This window comes from Convolutriloba macropyga, chromosome 1 (genome assembly GCF_964194025.1).
Source record: "Convolutriloba macropyga chromosome 1, txConMacr16.3, whole genome shotgun sequence".
NCBI classification, from domain to species: Eukaryota; Metazoa; Xenacoelomorpha; order Acoela; family Convolutidae; genus Convolutriloba; species Convolutriloba macropyga.
Genome location: NC_134468.1, coordinates 65,527,927 through 65,543,891, shown reverse-complemented (window position 1 = coordinate 65,543,891; position 15,965 = coordinate 65,527,927). Strand labels below are relative to the sequence as shown.

The 15,965-nt window shown below is 34.7% G+C and overlaps 1 protein-coding gene across 3 annotated transcripts in view; it reads left to right on the top strand.

The window, feature by feature from the left end:
- Nucleotides 1-15,965, top strand: part of LOC142341713 (excitatory amino acid transporter-like) — a 45,547-nt gene that overhangs the window by 2,819 nt on the left and 26,763 nt on the right. For all 3 annotated transcript variants that reach the window (XM_075392893.1, XM_075392877.1, XM_075392885.1), the window contains exons 3-6: nucleotides 2,325-2,394; nucleotides 2,466-2,624; nucleotides 14,399-14,499; nucleotides 15,142-15,243. In XM_075392893.1, coding sequence (XP_075249008.1) covers nucleotides 2,325-2,394; nucleotides 2,466-2,624; nucleotides 14,399-14,499; nucleotides 15,142-15,243 — 432 coding nt within the window. The remainder of the gene's footprint in view (nucleotides 1-2,324; nucleotides 2,395-2,465; nucleotides 2,625-14,398; nucleotides 14,500-15,141; nucleotides 15,244-15,965) is intronic.

Here is a 15,965-nt window from a genome sequence, read left to right as displayed (position 1 = left end):
AAGAGGAAGCACTATTTTTCAAGGTACCATTAAACCTAGTGAAAAACATTATTCTGGTTATGGAACGCCTTTGAGTTGTGATATTAAAACTCATACAACAGACTGACTATGTCCTCATTACCCAAAATATAATTATCTAGAAATTGATGACAAGAAATTTTTTGTTTCGGCAGTAGACATGCTTTCAATCTTTTCTATTATTTCATCATCGTAACCTAGAAGACCCGCCTTATCCTAACTATTATTGAAAAACTGTGAAATAAATTTTTACCTTGAGGTATTTTGTTTTTAATCAACCGCTTGCTTTTTTTAAGGCAATTTTGCATTGAGAAACCCTTTGAAATTGGTGAAATATTACATTGTCCCCTTATGTTTTTTAGTGTTTGCTTAAGTACCTGATAGGCATGTAACTTTGAGGCTAAATAGATCCTATGTTTTACTCTTTCTTCGTAAGTGCTTTCAAACTTTTTTCGATGAAAAATTAGCCGCACTATACGTTTGACAACTTTGTCTATTTCCCTAATAGTTGTGATTGTTGTTGACCCGTATATCAGGACTTCGTATTGTACTATTGGCTGTATGTATGTTCTAAACGCTTTTATCATCTGTGATTCTCTCAAAACTTTTCTTAGTTTATAAAAGATAGAACAATTCGTCAAAAGTTTTGTGACCACATGCTTTGAGTGCTTTGAGAAACGTAGATCATTATCTATTGTGATGCCCAGGTATTTGAAACTTTGTTTTTCTTCAATTTTAGTGTTTTTTATGAATGTTCATGACACAACATTTTTATTTTTCTCTACAAAAAGCATGCTTTTTGTTTTTGTTGTTCAGTGTTAGTTTATTTTTTATGAGCCAATCATTGACCTTATCTAGTGCTCTGTCGTGATCATCGTCAATTTTCGATGCAGAACTTCTGCTCTTCACAACAGTGTCATCGGCGTATAAAATAACATTTGATTTTTTCTGGGACAAACCTAAGTCATTCATGTAGATAATAAACAAAAGAGGGCCAAGAATTGATCCTTGAGTCACGCCTAGTTCTATAAGATTCAGTTTGGACTTTTTATATCCAATTAAAGTATATTGCATTCGTTTGGACAAATATGATATTAAAATGTTGTATATTGGGCCACGCAGACCATATCTATAACACTTTTGCAGTAGAATGTTGTGATCGACAGTATCAAAAGCTTTCTTTAAGTCTAGAAAGGTGCATTTGGTTTTTTCACTGTTGTTGTGGAGATTTGATCTTATTTCCTCTATTAAGGTTGCAATGGCATCAACTGTGCTCTTCCCGTGCCTGAAGCCAAATTGTGAATCTGAGAGAATTTCGAAAACGTTTAGGTAGTTTTGAATTCGATCAAATATAATCCGCTCAAAGACTTTCCCTATAATTGGTAGCAACGAGATGGGCCTGAAATTTGATGGGTCACCTTTGTTTCCATTTTTGAAGAACGGTATAACTTTTGCTATTTTCAAACTCTCTGGGTATTGTCCAAGTTCTATGCATCTGTTAAACAAGAGTTGTAAAGGAGCTGCTAAACAGTCAAACTTTTTTAATATAAAAATAGTTCAAGTTATAGCAATCAAGGCTAAATTTGTTTTTACAGTTGTTGATAGCGTACATTACGTCGTTTTCAGCTATCGATTTTAGAAACATACTTTGACTCTGGTTTTCAATCGTAACGGCACTTCTTGTTAAAAATTCTGCATTCAATTTTTTCCCAATGTTTGAGAAGAACTCGTTAAACTCTTCTACTTTATTTTGCGAGCAGAAAACTTTAGAGGACTCTGAATTGCCGGCTAAAGATCTGTAAAGCTCAAAAAAAGATTTTTTGTTTTTTACCGAATCGGTTTTAAGTAGATTTTGATAAAAAGTTTGTTTTTTAGATCTGATGAGAGATATAAGGTTTTTACAAGTTTTTTGAAAATTTTCGTAAATTTGTGGACTTCCAGTTGTATCTGCCAGTTTCTTAAGACTACGTTTTTTCGTCGCTAAGTTTTTAACCTCATTATCAATCCAATTTTTGTTCTTTTTTTGTGTACGATATTTTTCAGGAAGGTGACTGTTTAATGCTTCAGAATCCTTGCCCCGCAGAAGCCTTCTGAGTGTCTCATACCTAGTGCTTCTTTATTATTATAGGAAAACCATTCGAATATCTTTATGTGTTTGATTGTATTACAGTACGCAGGGAAGCTGCTAACGGAAGCTCGACGCTTCTATTGCTTGTCTCTGCTGTTGATTACTAAATTATTTAAGCGAGATAAATTCTTTAAGCAGTATAGAGGAAACGTTTGGTCACCAATTTATTGTTTTGCAGGCGTGTGCTCGTGTAAGGATGGAGCTGATGGAGGCAAAATTGGCGGGCTAGTTATAACCTACTACATATTGTAAGTGGCAGAGCGCGTGACACAAAATTGAAAATTCTAATAACAATTATAGATATTTGATCTCTTTGCAGCACTTCTGCTTTTGCTACTTGCCTTGGACTGTCAATCGTGCTAGTTGTTTCGCCATATCTGAAGACCCTCTCAGACACATTTGGAGTGAATGAGGACGAGCTGAATCAGTGGAAAAAGTTTGATGGAAATGCGATCGATGCCATCATGGACCTGCTCAGGTAAACTTGTTAGAGAAATGACTGCGTAATGTTTTTAAATAGACGCGAGATAGCTACGTGAGTTTGTATTGGCCTCCTCTTATTTTTTTTATAGCTGCGAAGCTGTAACATGAGCGGAGCTATAATGCCATGCTCTTGGTTTTCTTTACGACTCGAAGAGTATTGGTTTCCTTGAGGTTTTTTTTAATAGCCGCGAAGCGATAACGGCTATAATTGAGGACATCGTGGTCTTTTTGAATTCGTCGTCTCCATCGATGATTCTTGCGACCTGACTTTTTAGAATTGAGTTTTTCCGTTTCAGTGATTTCTACTGTTTTGCAGTTAAAATTTGTTTGCGTGACGTCATTTGTTCTGCTTTTAGGTCAATTGCGTGACCTACTTCACTCAAAAAAATTGACTTCTGAACTCACTTAACGAACTTTAAATTTTCTGAATGTACTAGTTAAAGGTCAATAGTGTGCATCTAAGTAGTGCCAAACGTATATGCCCTAATTCTTGAGTATTAGAGTCTGTCTTGAGTTTTTGATTTTAAATATTATTTTTGAAAAAGCTCCAGTAGGGCGTTTTTCTTATAGAGCGTATATGTCATAAAAATGGCACTCCGAATCTACCCAAAAAGTCGGGTGGTCTATTTAAGGACTGGTGTTCAATCTGTCTATCTTATTTCTTTAGTTGTTTCAATTCATGGAACGCCACAAGTTTTTATTGCGGCTTTTTTCCGGCAATCTTTTTACCGGAAGTACTGTTTGTTCAGGTGGCGTTTTGAGCTGTATGAACTAACTTTTTTTGAGTGTGAGCAGTTTTATGTTCATGAGCTGCGTTGAGTGAATGACTTTTTGACTCTGAAAAGAGTTTTTCAGAGATTGGTGCATATAGATGACAGTTTTTAGCCCAAATTTTGGTCCCTCTGGCCATTTTTTTTTCAATGTAACTTGGTGTTTTGTAGAAGTAAATTTTGATCGATGACGCATGAATATGCAACCATATGAAAGCGATGCCACAATGTTTTTGAGAGCCTAATATAGCTTTTCAACTGCAAAATTGGCACATGTTTGTCGATTTTTAATTAATTTCTTAATTTTGCATCTTCAGCGGACTTTTTAGGCAAATTAGTAAATATGGCGACGTATTTGTGATAATTCCTGACTTGGAGGCCTCTGTTTTCGTGAGGTAATTTGGTTCAGAAAATTAATATACTAATCAGATTTTAGCGGCTTTGTCCAAGTCCTCTAAGTTTTCTGTTTTGTATTTTGAGTTTAATTACCATAAAAAGTCTGTTGTTGCCCGGTTGGTGTTTTTTGGTCTCGTTTTGTTTTTGGCGAAAACTGTGAACATTTTCACCATAGATTAAACATTTTTTCAAATCGTTTTACTGTTTCGCAATTGAGTTGTTTTCACTTCTTACTGAGAAAGGAAAATGGCTATGTAATTTTTTTCAATCCTCAATCGCTTAATCAAACTAGATCCTCGTTTTTTACCCCAATTTTTCATTTGAGTTTTTCATTAGTTTCCGATTTTATTTTTTATTTCATTTTGCAGAAGTTTCGAATTATTTTTTTTTGGTTTTTTTCTTAGTGTATGTATTTTTTCCACCGTAGCATGTTTCTTTCTGACATTTTCCTAAGACATATAGTTTTAGTCGCCCTGACTTTATTCAATTGAAAATTCTCGATTTGAACTAATAAGTTTTTGTCGTTTTCCTTTGATTTGTTTGTTTTGTTTGCAATTGTTTTTATTCAATATAGGGTACTGAGATTTTGCTTGCCTCGGTTTTCAAAATTTTGAACCACCCTGTTTTTTGCGAGTATTCTTATGGCTTGGTTTTGGTAATCTATGATTTTTGCGTTTGAATAATGATTGTTCTGTCTCTTTAGTCTTTCGCATAATTAATTTCAATTTGATTATTATTTTGGCCATTGTTGAGTTTTATCGCGTCCGTTGTGATTTAAAACGACAACTAATGTGCAAATTTTTTAATTAAACAATTGATTACTTTTGTAAAATAGTGTTTCGATTGAGGGAACGTTAGGAGATTGATAAATTTTGTAACAATTTTTAGCTATTTCTTGCAGTGTTCAAAATTTTTTTCAAAAAGAGTGTGTTGGGAGCCAAATATAACTTGACTTGTGCTGCCCGCGCAGTTTATATTTTTCAATTGTCCTAAATTTCTAAAATTTTGGCTGGTTTGATATTTAGGAGTAACATAATTTTTTCGTTCAATTCGTTTTATGGGCTATTTTTCCCTTTCTGACGCTCTTTTTCGTAAGCATTTGTTCATAGAGCAAAGCTGAAAAGTCAAATTTTCTGAATGACTTCTTCCTCTCATTGATATAGTTTACTTGCGTGACGTTATTTCTTACTCTTTTTAGCCAACATTTTTAGCTTATTTGCGCGATACGATTTTGATCATATGTGACTTACCTCACTCAATAATATGACTTTTGCACTTTCAAACTGAATTTTGTTTTGAATTAGTTTTATGGTTGAAGGAGCTCATATGTGTAATAAAGGTTCCTAATGAAATGGCCTCTGCGGAATGGATTTTTACCAAGTTTATCGCTGAGTCTTTTTAAAGAGTTTTTTGAGGGGCGTCAATAACTTCTTCAACTTATATCTGTATCTTTTTATCTCTCTTATTTGACACGCAAGTCTATTCTTTCGCGTTTATTCCGGCAATCTGCCGGTTATGTTTGCAATTCCAGGAATTTGGAGCACTCTTTTTTATCATACCGAAATAGGAATTGAAGTGAAAAAGCGAGCTCTTTTGAGGTGTGATTATTTTTCATTTCAATTTCAGAGTCGAATCTATTTCTGTTTCTATCTTGCTTTTATGGCACACAAGTCTATTCTTTCTGGTTTATTCCGGCAATCTGTGGCTTTTGTTTGGAATTCAAAGGATTTGGAGCGCTCTTATCACACCGAAACAGGAATTGAAGCGAAAAAGCAATCGATTTTGAGGTGTGAATATTTTTCACTTCATTTTCAGAGTCGGTTGAGAAAATTCGCTTATTCGGTTGTAGTTTTGTTTGGCTTCAATTTCAAAGTCGAAAGTGAACTTTCGCTTTCTTGGTTTTATTTTTAATCACATTCGCTTTCTCGGTCGTATTTTTTATTTCACATGTGGCAATGTGAGTTTGAGTTTCGCTTTCTGTGACTTTGATTTTCGCTTTGTGTCTTTGATTTTCGCTTTCTGTGACTTTGATATTCGCTTTCTCGGTTGTAGTTTTTGTTACATTTGGCAATGTGACTATGCTTTCTCGGTTGTAGTTTTATTCACTTGTGGCAATGTGATTTTGCTTTGTCGGTTGTATTTATGTTCATATGGCAAAAATTCGCTTTCTCGGTCGTAGTTTTGTTCGAATGTGGCAATGCGATTTTGATTTTCGCTTTCTGTGACATTGATATTCGCTTTCTCGGTTGTAGTTTTGTTCACATATAGTTTTTGTAGTTGATATTCGATATCTCGGTTGTAGTGTTTTCAACTAATATCTGTATCTGTCTCTATCTCCCTTATATAGCACGCAAGTCTAGTTTTTCGCGTTTATTCCGACAATCTTACGGTTATGTTTGCAACTCAACGAATTTGGAGCGCTCTTTATCTCACCGAAACAGTAATTGAAGCAAAAAAAAATGATCGATTTTGAGGTGTGAATATTTATCACTTCAATTTCAAAGTCGGTTGAGAAAATTCGCTTTCTGGGTTGTAGTTTTCTGACTTTGGCTTCAATTTCAAAGTCGAAAGTGAAGTTTTGCTTGCTTATTTTTTTTTTTAATCACATTCGCTTTCTCGGTCGTATTTTTTGTTTCACATGTGCCAATGTGAGTTCGAGTTTCGCTTTCTGTGACTTTGATTTTCGCTTTGTGTCTTTGATTTTCGCTTTCTATGACTTTGATATTCGCTTTCTCGGTTGTAGTTTTTGTTACATTTGGCAATGTGACTATGCTTTCTCGGTTGTAGTTTTATTCACTTGTGGCAATGTGATTTTGCTTTCTCGGTTGTATTTATGTTCATATGGCAAAAATTCGCTTTCTCGGTCGTAGTTTTGTTCGAATGTGGCAATGCGATTTTGATTTTCGCTTTCTGTGACATTGATATTCGCTTTCTCGGTTGTAGTTTTGTTCACATATAGTTTTTGTAGTTGATATTCGATATCTCGGTTGTAGTGTTTTCAACTAATATCTGTATCTGTCTCTATCTCCCTTATATAGCACGCAAGTCTAGTTTTTCGCGTTTATTCAGACAATCTTACGGTTATGTTTGCAATTCAACGAATTTGGAGCGCTCTTTATCTCACCGAAACAGTAATTGAAGCAAAAAAAAATGATCGATTTTGAGGTGTGAATATTTATCACTTCAATTTCAAAGTCGGTTGAGAAAATTCGCTTTCTGGGTTGTAGTTTTCTGACTTTGGCTTCAATTTCAAAGTCGAAAGTGAAGTTTTGCTTGCTTATTTTTTTTTTTAATCACATTCGCTTTCTCGGTCGTATTTTTTGTTTCACATGTGCCAATGTGAGTTCGAGTTTCGCTTTCTGTGACTTTGATTTTCGCTTTGTGTCTTTGATTTTCGCTTTCTATGACTTTGATATTCGCTTTCTCGGTTGTAGTTTTTGTTACATTTGGCAATGTGACTATGCTTTCTCGGTTGTAGTTTTATTCACTTGTGGCAATGTGATTTTGCTTTCTCGGTTGTATTTATGTTCATATGGCAAAAATTCGCTTTCTCGGTCGTAGTTTTGTTCGAATGTGGCAATGCGATTTTGATTTTCGCTTTCTGTGACATTGATATTCGCTTTCTCGGTTGTAGTTTTGTTCACATATAGTTTTTGTAGTTGATATTCGATATCTCGGTTGTAGTGTTTTCAACTAATATCTGTATCTGTCTCTATCTCCCTTATATAGCACGCAAGTCTAGTTTTTCGCGTTTATTCAGACAATCTTACGGTTATGTTTGCAATTCAACGAATTTGGAGCGCTCTTTATCTCACCGAAACAGTAATTGAAGCAAAAAAAAATGATCGATTTTGAGGTGTGAATATTTATCACTTCAATTTCAAAGTCGGTTGAGAAAATTCGCTTTCTGGGTTGTAGTTTTCTGACTTTGGCTTCAATTTCAAAGTCGAAAGTGAAGTTTTGCTTGCTTATTTTTTTTTTTAATCACATTCGCTTTCTCGGTCGTATTTTTTGTTTCACATGTGCCAATGTGAGTTCGAGTTTCGCTTTCTGTGACTTTGATTTTCGCTTTGTGTCTTTGATTTTCGCTTTCTATGACTTTGATATTCGCTTTCTCGGTTGTAGTTTTTGTTACATTTGGCAATGTGACTATGCTTTCTCGGTTGTAGTTTTATTCACTTGTGGCAATGTGATTTTGCTTTCTCGGTTGTATTTATGTTCATATGGCAAAAATTCGCTTTCTCGGTCGTAGTTTTGTTCGAATGTGGCAATGCGATTTTGATTTTCGCTTTCTGTGACATTGATATTCGCTTTCTCGGTTGTAGTTTTGTTCACATATAGTTTTTGTAGTTGATATTCGATATCTCGGTTGTAGTGTTTTCAACTAATATCTGTATCTGTCTCTATCTCCCTTATATAGCACGCAAGTCTAGTTTTTCGCGTTTATTCAGACAATCTTACGGTTATGTTTGCAATTCAACGAATTTGGAGCGCTCTTTATCTCACCGAAACAGTAATTGAAGCAAAAAAAGATCGATTTTGAGGTGTGAATATTTATCACTTCAATTTCAAAGTCGGTTGAGAAAATTCGCTTTCTGGGTTGTAGTTTTCTGACTTTGGCTTTAATTTCAAAGTCGAAAGTGAAGTTTTGCTTGCTTAGTTTTGTTTTTAATCACATTCGCTTTCTCGGTCGTATTTTTTGTTTCACATGTGCCAATGTGAGTTTGAGTTTCGCTTTCTGTGACTTTGATTTTCGCTTTCTGTGATTTTGATTTTCGCTTTCTGTGACTTTGATATTCGCTTTCTTGGTTGTAGTTTTTGTTACATTTGGCAATGTGACTATGCTTTCTGGGTTGTAGTTTTATTCACATGTGGCAATGTGATTTTGCTTTCTCGGTTGTATTTTTGTTCATGGAAAAAATTCGCTTTCTCGGTGGTTATTTTGTTCGAATGTGGCTATGCGAGTTTGATTTTCGCTTTCTGTGACATTGATATTCGCTTTCTCGGTTTTAGTTTTGTTCACATATAGTTTTTGTAGTTGATATTCGATTTCTCGGTTGTAGTGTTTTCAACTAATATCTGTATCTGTCTCTATCTCGCTTATATAGTCTAGTTTTCGCGTTTATTCCGACAATCTTACGGTTATGTTTGCAATTTAACGAATTTGGAGCGCTCTTTATCACACCGAAACAATAAATGAAGCAAAAAAATGATCGATTTTGAGCTGTGAATATTTTTCGCTTCAATTTCTCAGTCGATTGAGAAAATTCGCTTTCTCGATTGTAGTTTTATCCACATGTGGCACAAATTTTTTTTCTCGGTTGTAGTTTTGTTCGCATGTGGCAATGTGACTTTGATTTTTTGTTATTTTCAATTTTTAGATCGAATTGTTTTTTAATTTGTTTTTCCATATCCTTTATTGTCTGTTATTGGTCTTATTGCTTATTTTGTCGCTCAAAATTTTTAAAATTGTGTGAATATTTTTACTTCTTTTTCAAAGTCGATTGAGAAAATTCGCGTTCTTGGTTGTAGTTTTGTTCAAATGTGGCGATGCGACTTTGCTTTCTCGTTTTTAGTTTTGTTCACATGTGGATATGTGACTATGATTTTTGTTATTTTCTTCAATTTTTAGATCGAATTTTTTTGAATTAGTTTTCTCAGTCCATTTTTAGCCCAAATTTTGGTCCCTTTGGCCATTTTTTTTCAATGTAACTTGGTTTTTTTGTAGAAGTAAATTTTGATCAATGCCGTATGAATATGCAACCATCTGAAAGCGATGCCACAATGTTTTTGAGAGCCTAATAAGGTTTTTCACCTGCAAAATTGGCACATGTTTGTCAATTTTTAATTAATTTCTTTTTAGGCGAATTAGTAAATATGGCGACGTAATTGTGATAATTCCTTACTTGGAGGCCTCTTTTCGTGAGGTGTTTTTGTTTCATAAAATTGTAATAGACTAATCAGATTTTAGCGGTTTTTGTCCAAGTCCTCTAAGTTTTTCGTTTTGTATTTTGAGTTTAATTACCATAAGTCTTTGGTTGCACGGTTGGTGCTTTTTGGTCTCGTTTTGTTTTTGGCGAAACCTGTGAAAATTTTCACCATAGATTAAACATTTTTTCAAATCGTTTTACTGTTTCGCAATTGAGTTGTTTTCACTTCTTACTGAGAAAGGAAAATGGCTATGTAATTTTTTTCAATCCTCAATCGCTTAATCAAACTAGATCATCGTTCTTTTTACCCCAAATTTTCATTTGATTTTTTAATTATTTTCCGATTTTATTTTTTCTTTTTGCAGAAAATTCGAAATATTTTTTTTGGTATTTTTTTCTTAGTGTATGTATTTTTTCCACCGTAGCATGTTTCTTTCTGACATTTTCCTAAAACCTATAGTTTCAGTCGCCCTGACTTTATTCAATTGAAAATACTCGATTTGAACTAATAAGTGTTTGTCGTTTTCATTTGATTTGTTTGTTTTGTTTGCAATTGTTTTTATTCAATATAGGGCACTGAGATTTTGCTTCCCTCGGTTTTTTCAAAATTTTGAACCACACTGTTTTTTGCGAGTGTTCTTTTGGCTTGGTTGTAGTAATTTATTGTTTTTGCGTTTGAATAATGTTCTGTCTCTTTAGTCTTTCGCATAATTAATTTTAATTTGATTATTATTTTGGCCATTGTTGAGTTTTATCGCGTTCGTTGTGATTTAAAACGACAACTAATGTGCAAAGTTTTTAATTACACAATTGATTACTTTTGTTAAATAGTGTTTCGATTGAGAGAACTTTAGGACATTGATAAATTTTGTAACAATTTTTAGCCATTTCTTGCAGTGTTCAATATTTTACAAAAAGAGAGTTTTGGGAGCCAAATGTAACTTGACTTGTGCTGCTCGCGCAGTTTATATTTTTCAATTGTCCTAAATTTCTAAAATTTTGGCTGGTTTGATATTTAGGAGTAACGTAATTTTTTCGTTCAATTGGTTTTATGGGCAATTGGTTTAATGGGCTATTTTTCCCTTTCTGACGCTCTTTTTGGTTAGCATTTGTTCATAGAGGAAAGCTGAAAAGTCAAGTTTTCTGAATGACTTCTTCCTCTTATTGATATCGTTTGCTTGCGTTACGTAATTTCTTACTCTCTTTAGCCAACATTTTTAGCTTATTTGCGCGATAAGATTTTGATCATACGTGACTTACTTCACTCAATGAAATGACTTTTGCACTTTCAAACTGAATTTTGTTTTGAATTAGTTTTATGGTTGAAGGAGCTCATATGTGTAATAAAGGTTCCTAATGAAATGGGCTCTGCGGAATGAATTTTAACAAGTTTATCGCTGAGTCTTTTTAAAGAGCTTTTTGAGGGGCTTCAATAACTTCAATTGATCATCTGTATCTTTCTATCTCGCTTATATGACACGCAAGTCTATTCTTAGTAGATGTATAAAAGGATAACAAAGGATTTGCAATTTTATTGTTCAATAATAAATCTGATTGATTTGATGTGCATTTCATGAACCCGGTTTTAAGTCTCCAGGGTTTTAAAAGTTCTGAAAGTTATTTTTGAAGCGGTTAAAGTAATTTTCTGTAACAAAACTCGACAGTTCAGACGAATACTTTTTTCTGCTTTTAATTTTAAGTTTTCAAAGTTAATCTTTGCAGTTTTGAGAGCTCTAAATTGTCTCAAATCTTCGATTTCTCGGAAAATTTTTTCGGGACAGAAAAAGAATGGTTCGTGCAATAGCTTTTAACCGGCAGGAAAAAACCGTTCAAAAATGAGTAAACAAATACAGAAATTAGCAAAAACCAACTGATCCAAATAGAGAAAATTTCAATAATTCTTTAGATAATACAAGTACAACTAACTTCAATCTTTTTCCCATGCAATCGAAACCGTTAAGCTACTGACACAGGAATAGGCAAGCCATGTCAAGCTTAAAAGATGGGAGAAAAATGGGAATAAATTTTCAAAACGTATACTATAATTTATCACTTTCTGTCCTCAACAAAAACAATGCCTTGAACCACAAAAAATATAATCGTCTGGTCACTAGAAATATTTTGAGCCAAGGACAACCAGATGCTATAAAACAGGACATTGGCCAAAAAATTGCTAAATTAGCTTAGAAATTAACAAAATAGTTGAAAAACCTCAAAACGACCAAAACCCGGATAATTTATAATGAATTTTGGAACAATATCTGAACATGCTTAAAATTTTTTGAGAGCCTATTCAAATCGCTAAATCCAAAAATTATTTTTATACGACCCCTTTCCTGGAAAAAATTTGAAAGGAAAAATTCCGATAAATTTTGTAGTTTTTTTGTGTAATTAAAGTCAAAACCGAAAAGATCTCGTAATTCCTTCGTCATTCCTTTTAACTTTGCACCTTTGATATGAGAGGTTTGAAATCTTTATTTGGCTACTGTTTGCTTGTCATTTTTTGCTTGTACGAAGTCTGAAATGCCTCGAATGCTGCTATTCACGTGTCATTAAATTGGATGGTTTGGGCGTGTGTGTTGGGGTGCGAGAAAATAGTGATATGAAGAAAATGTTACTTTATGACACCTGTGATAAGATTTTACTGAGCAACATCTTTAAAAAAAAATCGAATTGAGACAATTTTTATACTTAAATGACAAGTTTGACTCATGCATACATGCGCATTATTTTTGATGCAAGCGTTCACATGGGGTGATATTTGAAGTTTTAGTGCATATTGGTGAATAATGTTTTAGTGCAGATTGATTCCTGTTTGGTTACTTTTGGCAACATTAGATTCATAATACTAACGAGAAGTTGGAAAAAACTGACTTGATTTCGACTGAATTTCTACATTTTGAGTCATCGCGTTTGTGGTTGAAAACAAATAGATTTTAAATCAGCATCCCTTTTTGTACAGTGCAGGTTAACTGAGGGAAAAATTGTTATCTAGGCATCAAGATGTGGCAGATTTACATTTACATTATCGTTGTTTATAATTTTTTACTGCAATTAGGTTATTAACCAAATTGCATTTTTAAAGATTTGCCTGTTTTTAGCTGTTGAATTTGCTGTTAAATGCCCAATTTAAAGTGTTGTGGTAATGTCATTTTTTTCAATTGCTCTCAAACTAAGTTTTTTTTGCCGTGCTCCCCCCCCCCCCCCCCACCCTTGAACTTCGTTGCACCCGCAATAACCTAGCGCGCGACCCCCCTCCCCGTACCCCTTCAATTAAGCTAAAGCTAACCTCCCTAAACGGTACCTAGCTACTGGCAAAGCCAACCGCTCGTTAGTCTTTTGAGAACAATTCGCCCGACGTTAGTTGGTTATGTTGTGGATTTTTTTCGATTCAGATCGTTTTCTTGACCATGAGCAAAATAGTTTTTAGATCAAAATATTCATTGGCTACAGATTTTTACTGCTGTGCAAATTTAGGAACAGTGCTAAAGTTTCGCTGGCGGTCAAGCAAGCCGATAGGAAAACAAGCCGAAATTTGAAAATGAGGTCACGTAAGCCGAAAAATTTTGGGTTTATGATACCCGTATTTTAAGTTGCTCCTGGCGGGCCGCGCGTCGCGGATAACCGGCCCGCGGTTTTCGGATTGCATGCAACAGCGGATGAGAGGCATGGGCATGGACAGTGGTCCACTGAGGCCCGTACCCACTAGATGTATAAAAATTGACGAAGTTTTGTTTCTTTGGTGCATTGGAATACATTGTGCACTATAATACTATACACAGTGTTGATTTTAACGGTTAACAATGTATTATTTCTAATATATTACATAACTATCACATAGGTTTCGGCTTGCTTTTATGTCGGCTTACTTTTACTTCGGCTTACTTTGCGTTCACCTAAAGTTTCGTCAGTGTTGTTCCACAAGACATATTTCCCCTTTTTTTCAATGTCTTAAAGAAAATATTGCGATTTATACTCCGTTTTATAAGTCGGTGAGTTTAGTTGGTTTGTTAAGATTTATACTTTTAGCTGTTTTTAGATTTCTTGTTTTTGTTTTTTCATGCAAAATTTTTGTCTGGTCGTTTGGCTTTTCGATTCAAGTCGCTTCCTTGACTGTTTCGTTTTTCGTAATCGCAATTGCGCTAAAGATTCTATCTAAGTGCTAATAGCGCGGTCTGTAGAAACCTGTAATAACGTCAGTTCGTTATGTTCTCTTCCAGACATGACACCCTCAACAACCCAGCCGAAGCAGGTTGCGGTAGAATGGAGCTCGCCAGAGGTTCGAGAACAACTATTCCGACGTTAGTCGGTTAAGTTTGAGGTCATAATATTAATTGATCGCAAACGAAGTTTGAAGCAATTATTTTAGTCGCTTTTTATGCAAAATTTTTGCGTAACCAAATTTGTTCTAGAATATTTTTTGCTCGTTTGAGTGAGTCGAATTTTCAGTGACATTTTCAAGCTTGACTTTGTCTTTGTGTGATATAAATTGCTCTATCAGAAATTCCTCTACAGCCGTTTAATTCGCGGCATTTTATAACTAAAGTTATCCTTAGAAATTCCCGTCACCTAGCAAGCAGGCTAAAATGAATTAAAGCGAGCCCCCGCCTGTCGCTCGCGAGCAATTCGTCGTACATTATTCAGTTTGTTTACTTAGGGTTCTTGTATTTCAGGAATGCTGTGCCAGATAATTTGGTATCAGCGACTATGGAGCGGGTTAGGACGCACTACACGAAAGTGTACCTGAATGCAACGGGACACGTAGTGTCCTCAGGTTCGAAATTTAGTTCACTTCTAATTGGTTCGTCCAAAAATGCTTTTGGATGCAGCTAAACATCCCCTGTAGATTGAAAATGCTGGTATTCGTGTATTAATTTGGAGTTTTTTACAACACAGTTTGTGATCTATGATCTTAACAGTTGAAAAAATGCTTCGTGTTTTATGGAGAGATTTCACAATTCGGTTATTTCTAATAGGTTATCAAAAAATTTAAGACTCAGGACCTGGAACTTTTCAGAACAAATATGACTGAAGCGTTTCCTTTAACCGATAGAAATAATCTATAGCCGAGCTTAAGACGGTATGCATCAATTTCGTGATTTCTGTCTTGTTAGACTTTCCAGATCTTCAGTTCTGCTTTAAATCATGTTCAGATTATGTTACACGCGTATTAAAGATAGCAAAATTGTTCAGAGCTGATTCTTCTCAAACCCTTGGTCTCATGCTGTAAAAATGAACATTAAATGAGATACCTTCAAACGTGCTAAATGTGGAAGTTGAAACAGAATCAAAGCTACAAGGATGAAAATTTATCCTCCAAGCTTGAAAGCATAAGTGGCGTTGTCCATTGATGCTGATCAATAAAATTTGCGACTTAATGCATGACTTATGTTTCTGAAAGCGCGTATGATTTCAGGCAGCCTGCTCAACGATACAATGATAAGAGACAATTCCAATGCTCTTGTCATGGAAGTCACTCGGCGAAGTGTTGAGACAGTTTCGGGCACTAATCTCATTGGTAATGATGCTACATGTTATAAATAGTCGTTCTGTGTCAACAGAATTGCGCTGTTTTTTAAGTAAATTATAATCTTTTCCGTGAGTTCTCCTCAGAACATGGTGAATGAGCATGAAATTCAATCCGCAGGTGCGTTTGAACTATAGCCTAAAATAGCGTGCTATTCAATAGATTTGTGGGCCATTTCTTAGAAAGTGGGTTGGGGGTTCAATTGAACTTTCGTGTTCTTATTGGAGTTTTATCACAGGTGTACCCTTTAGTTTCAGCTGCCATTTTAAATGATTAAATGCTTATTTTTCAGTTATAACGTCTAGAGCCGTTTTTCAGCAGTAAAAACACGTAAAAATGTTTTGACTGTTCGTCAAGCATTTTCAAGCATGTACAAAATGCTCTGGGTAGTTTTTCCCCAGCTTTACTAGGTTTCTGTATCACAATCACTCATTGTTTTATTTAATTGCTGTCTTTGGAGTAATCATGTTTGTCTCTTATTAAATGCGGTTTTTGTCCGAGCTTTGAGCATTTCTTCCAAGATTTTTTGTGATCCAATGAATATTATCACACGGTTGTTATCGCCACCGAGAAGTTATCAAACTCCGAGGCGAAGCCGATGGTTATGATAACCTCGAGGGCGATAACAACCGTGTGGTATTTTTTTAAATCAACACCTGTTGCGATCATGTTTGTTTTTAGACTATAAGTTTATCAAACACTTTCTATCATTA